The sequence below is a fragment of the Crocodylus porosus genome, unplaced genomic scaffold (assembly GCF_001723895.1).
Source record: "Crocodylus porosus isolate Cpor-Errol unplaced genomic scaffold, CroPor_comp1, whole genome shotgun sequence".
In the NCBI taxonomy this organism is placed as follows: Eukaryota; Metazoa; Chordata; order Crocodylia; family Crocodylidae; genus Crocodylus; species Crocodylus porosus.
In genome coordinates this window covers 94,102,215-94,108,114 of record NW_017728918.1, presented here as the reverse complement: position 1 = coordinate 94,108,114, position 5,900 = coordinate 94,102,215, and the positions used below count along the sequence as shown (strand labels likewise).

At 39.9% G+C, this 5,900-nt stretch overlaps 1 protein-coding gene across 1 annotated transcript in view; it reads left to right on the top strand.

Annotated features, from left to right (window-relative positions):
- FAM162B (family with sequence similarity 162 member B) overlaps positions 1 to 4,636 on the top strand; it is an 8,952-nt gene extending 4,316 nt beyond the window's left edge. Inside the window, exons 3-4 of the mRNA XM_019537954.1 lie at positions 4,003 to 4,111; positions 4,400 to 4,636. Of these exons, the coding sequence (XP_019393499.1) occupies positions 4,003 to 4,111; positions 4,400 to 4,498 (208 nt within the window). The 3' untranslated portion in view covers positions 4,499 to 4,636. The remainder of the gene's footprint in view (positions 1 to 4,002; positions 4,112 to 4,399) is intronic.
- Positions 4,637 to 5,900: the final 1,264 nt, after the last annotated feature.

Below are 5,900 nucleotides of genomic sequence, written 5' to 3'. Positions count from 1 at the left end.
AGAGTAAATTGGATGCTTATCTTGCTGGGATCCTATGACCCCAGCTGACTTCCTGCCCTTTGGGCAGGGGGCTGGACTTGATCTCCCGAGGTCCCTTCCAGCCCTAATGTCTATGAAATCTATGAAATGTTGGTTATCATCAGACATCTGCATACCAAAAGCTGCTGGTTTTCATAGTTCCTTCCTCAGCATACTGGCTGCTCTGAATCCCGTTCAGAGGAGGTTAATTCTCCCTAGGCTCTGTATAGGTTGCCAGATGCCTCGCTCAGGGTTCTGGACTCCACTTTAGTGGGCCAAGTGCCTAAAAGTTAACCACCAAAATGCCTAAGCCCTTCATTGGATCTCGCCCCAAGTCTTACATTCTATTATTGTACCTTCCTGTGGGTGACTTGTCTTTTCTACTGTTCCATAAGTAGGGATGAGATGTTATCAGAACAGTGATTCTCAACCAGGGCACCACCAAAACCTCTGAAAGGTGCTACAAGGTGTGAGGAGATACTCTACCTGCATGATTTCCCCATCCCCATTGTCCAGTCCCCCTGTACAAATAAGAAAGCACTTATAATATATAAATTAGTTTTTGAAATTGGGTGCTGCACAATTCACAGAAGTTATGGAGAAAAAGGTCAAGAATCATTGTTTTAGAAGATTGTTACAGAAGCTGGCAATCCTACCGTAAAAATGAAAGCGCTTAACACAACGTAAGGTACAGCTGATCACAGCAGAAGGGAAGCTGTTGGACTTTCTGAACATGCCACCTCTGAAAATTTGGAAGCATCCGAACACTCAGATGTAAGCCTAAAACAATTTTCTGGGACCATGTTTTTCTTGATGAGTTCTGGTGGATACTGTTTAAGAACTAAACAACTCGTGATCATCATTACTGAAGGAAACAGAAATATTTGCATGAGCAAGATGGAAAGTATTTGGTCCAAAGCCTGTTAATGATTTGAGCACTGTTGGTATTTGCAGATTGACGTGTTTATTCTGTTTGATCTAACAAAATGTCACATCAGAGGAAGGTTGCATCAGTCACCAATATTTTGTTTATAGATCACATAAACACAATATATATTATGAAAGAGTGGATGATTACTAAACGATGACAAACAAGTGACAATATATAATGTCCGCAAAGTATTTGAGAAAAAATGGGGAGAGAGAAAAACAGCATGTCCTCTTCCTTGTTTATTTTTTCAAAGTATATTTCCAGGATCAACGGAAGCAGTTGTGATCTGCTTAAGCCTGGAAAGCCCATAGGCTAGATTGAGGCATGTAGCTAATGGTACATGAAGGAGCAATGTGACTACCATTCTCATCTATCTACCTTTGACTTCCCCGCCTGAGTAACTGGGTTGACTGAGGCCAACCATTGATAAAGTCTAAAGTAAGAGGCCTTAAACCACTTTACCATTCCATGTTCTTCAGAAAACTGAATACACAAGGGTAAATCTCATAGTGCATTAGACATTTCCTTTCCACTAGCCACCACCTCCTCCGATAATTTTACTGAAAAAAAACGTCATCACCAGAAGTTAATGTATAAACAGCATGTTCGTGTAACTGCCTAACAGAAATAATATCCATCTCCAGTCCAGCTACATTTCTTATTGCCAGACTTCTTGGTAGAGGAGTTAATTGCATGTAACATACTGCACTTTGAGAAACAGTTAAAGGGAACATCTCTGGGTGTTTCTTTTGTTTCCATCAGTTCCATTCCTTGTGTAATGAAGACAATAAGGAAGAGAGCAGCATGGCTACAAGCAAAAATACACTTGTCCCTTATTTACATCACATTGCACACCTTTTATTGTCATCCTCGTATTAGAATTATTTCCTATTCCAGTGGCAAATCCTAGTTTAACTGGCATCTATGGCAAAACTCCTATTACTTGAAGGGGGCCAGGAATTTACAGATAATTTTCAATGTTGTATTTTAGGAAGACCAATTCAAATTACATTACATTTGAAAATGTGGGTTGCACAGTACCATAACAATAAAGTTTGATTTCTTCAGGAGCTCAGCTCTCAGGGAGCTGGGTGGGGAAGAATCAGCTTTGTGAAAGCACAGTATTCCAAACAGATGGCTCTATGGGTGCAGTTGATTTCTCGCCAGCTCTGGGAACCAAATCCATAACTGTATTTGTGGACAAAACTTGCACCAGTGGTTTAGCCCCTGATGATTTCAGAAAAAAAATCCTTCTCATGATAGGGTGCTCATTTCTCTCTCAGCTTATAGGAACTTCATCTTAGAAAAGACAGTTTACTTTCAGATTAGGCCTCTGAAACCTATAAAAATAAGTATAAAATACCCATGAGATTTTTTAAATTAACTTATACATAAGCAAGACAGGCTAGTTTGTGAGCGTGGTAACTGCTGGACAGGCAAAAAGTAAATGTAATCACTCTTCTTTAACATGACCAAATGTTTTTTTTAGAACTGCAATTCATGAACCATGTGATCAAAAAACCTAATTCTTAGAAAACAGGCTTGAGCAAAATCCTGTTATTAATGATTACTTATCAAGATAGACCTTTACTCAACTTGCCATTGCAAAGTTAAGTCATTTGGCATTAAGTAAGCAAGTCCTAGTCTTCCTCCAACATTTGCTTAAACAACTCTGTCATTGATTTCAGTGAAGGGTTTGCTTGATTCCTGAGCATGGATGGAGAGGTATAGTCCTTAATGAAAGGATACAGAAAACCATAAGGTTTGCTTCCCTTGAATCAGAGGCAGAAGGCAAGAAGTTGTATGGCGTTTCAGGACAGTTGCAATTAGTGCAATTTGAAATACGATTACGTCTGTAACATAGTTGTTACTGACCTAACACATTTATATTTTGGCTTCTGTTATTCCAAATGCATCCTAGATTAATAGTTGTATGCGAGTCTGGTTTTGATTTCTTAAAACTAATGCATTTAAGCAATATAGAACAGAGAACAAGTGTTCTCTGGCCTACAAGTACTGACAACCCTCTTGAAGCTACTTGGCACCTGCAACTCAAGCTGCTCAACTAACCCTGAAAGATTTCCCAATGTGTGTGATAGTAAGGTTTTAAAGGGCTGAAGAGGAGCAATGCAGTCAGTGTCCAGTTTTATCACGTTTCTTTCTAGGTAAAAAAGGATAGTGCTTGTTTTCAGCTGCTTTGTTAGGTAGTATAGCTGTCAAGGTTCCTTCCCTTTGTGCATTTGACAAAAGCAAGTTATTTTTTGGAGAAGTATGTAAAATTCATTCATACAATGCAATTTTAAAATTCTACTATAAAAGGAGTGAATCTTAATTATAAGCAACAGGCCCATCAGATTAAACTTTATTTTAAAAGGGAAAGTTTAAAAAGAAAGGAATCGTCTCGTCTTGCACATGTAAGACAAAATTTGAACAGTGTTCAGTCCTTAAGTGTCATAACTACTAGAAAATGGCTCAATTCAAGCTTTTAGGAGACTACATACTGGAGGGTTGAAGGAATTCCTGCTTTTGTGTCCCCAGCTTGGACTGAGTACACACAGCCAACCATTGCTTGCCAATTGTTTCAGGAACTAAAGAGCACAGCTGGTAGCGACCAACAAAAGGTTGAGGTTTCTGGAAGTTAAGGAGCTCTAGTTCAGTGTGCAACACGGGGCTTTCAAGGCTTGTCTGTGGTCCATAAATTAAAAACCAAAATTAATTGAATTGCCACAAGTCGCACAAAAGTATTTTAAATTTATAAATACTGAATAAATGTACAGTAAATGTATGTCTTGTTCATTTCACAAAATTATAGGAGAAACATTACACGAAGTTTTAGGGGAAAAAGTATCAAGGAATTCATCTACCTTGTGGTTTCATTTGGAGATTATTAACTACTTTCCACTTCACAAAGGAAAATGCATCAATCCTGGAATGGCCACATCTTACTAACTGGTTCACAGTATTTAACTTGTTAAAAAGTTACATCTATGGTGCCTAGAAAGGACAACCTCAATGTTTCATACTGATTTGTCTCACTACCATCTTAATTTTAGGCACGAAATGCTGGATTTTGCAAGAAGTAAAGTTCGAATAAAAGCCTGTTACATCATGATTGGACTTACAATTGTAGCCTGCTTAGCTACAATTGCATCTGCTAAAAGAGTAGGTATACTGACTGGTGGGGATGGGGGTGTGTGTGTGTGTGTGTGTGTGTGTGTGTGCGTGCCCACACGTGTGCGCATGTAGGCATGTACATGTGCATTTAAGAAGACAGGGGTGTCAAACTCTACAGTATTGTAATTTACAAGCTGCTATTTATTCAGACTTAACACTACTGTATGTTAGCTACCAAACACTCTCCTCCATAACTGATGTTACTACAGGACATTAACTGCCAGCGTAACGCAGTATTTCCAACACTGCACTAAAGTGAGTATCTTATTTTTACAGGCTACTGAACACCAGGAGTCCTTAATAAGCGGGAACCTAGCCAAGAAAGCCAAATGGCGTGAAGAGGCTGCAGCAGCAGCAGAGTCAAAGACTAAATAATCTTTAAAACTTGAGCAGCTGCTTGTAGGAGCAAACTTTAAAAAACCTAAATAATTCCTTTGTATTGGCAATTTTCTCAATTAATGAGACTGTATTAATAAAACTATGATAAATCAGAGTGCACATAAAGTTTCATAGGAGCATGGAGTTTCTTTCCTTGTTACACAAAGAAGTTTTAAATACTTACAATGTATGGCCAAGGTCAATTCAAGCATGTGGAAAATTCTAATAATTTTAGTTTCAATAAGCTTTATCTGTTTTCCTGCTTAGATAAAATGTTAATTGCCTACAGATGGCACAGGGGGTCCAAGGTGTCATTGCCTCTGCCCTGGACATTGGAGTTGATTCTGACCCTTGCTTTAGATGCATGATTCTATTACTGACTAAAACAGGGTGCGTCTACACAAGACGCTTTACTGTGCAGTAGAGCTCATTACTGCACAGTAAGCATCTGCATCTACATGTGTAGATGCTTACTGTGCAGTAATTGGCTCTGATTGCGAGTAAATTTGCTGCCTGAAAATGCAAGTAGCAAATTTACTCGGGATCACTTACTGTACAGTAGTGCATATGTATATGCCTGATCAGGAGAAAATGTCCTCCTGGTCAACTGGGCAGCAAGGGGTGGGAGATTGCTTCCTTCCCCCAGGGAGTTGCCAGCTGCTGGGGCAGGCTCTGCTACTGGAGCCTGGGTGGGGCAATGTCCCTCTGCCTTGGCAGCAAGGAGCTCCCAGCCCCTGCTCTGCAATTGTGGGACTGGAAGACCCTTATTTCCCAGTGCCAGCTCTGCTGTTGAAGGGGCCCATTACAGGGCCACGGGGAGTGGGAGCAGTCTGCTGCTACATCCTTGCACATGTAGTCATGTGCCTGGGAGAGTTTACTCTCCAATAGTTTACTCGAGAGCAAACTGCTGCCGGATTAGTCGCATGTGTACACACATGCAGAGTTTGCAAATGGCTTTAAAGAAAGGAGTGTTAAGCCAGGGGCTACAACCTCGAGATGTTATTGATTCTGTTTATCACTAATGCAGCTCTAATGGGGGTGGGGGGAACAAGGTAACGATAAAGCATTTGCTCCAGTCAATAAGAAAAGTCCGATACAAGCTGGACTGACTCTGCGTTTGCAAACTAATACACAAAGAGTTAACCCTGGAATCCTCCATGAAGCTAATTTTGCAAGCCAAAGAAGGTGAGGATAAAGGGAAACACAACATTGTTTATGTTAGATATTTTTCTAATTTTAAAAATCCACTTCTAGCAAGATTTGGGTTTCTGTTGGGGGGCAGGGGAAGGAATTATTGCACTCTCCTACAGCATAGAAACTTGGTTCTTTCTATAGAGAAAATTGCATTTTTATTTGGCATTGCCTAAAGAATGAGATTCGAAGAAGCACAATATTCACA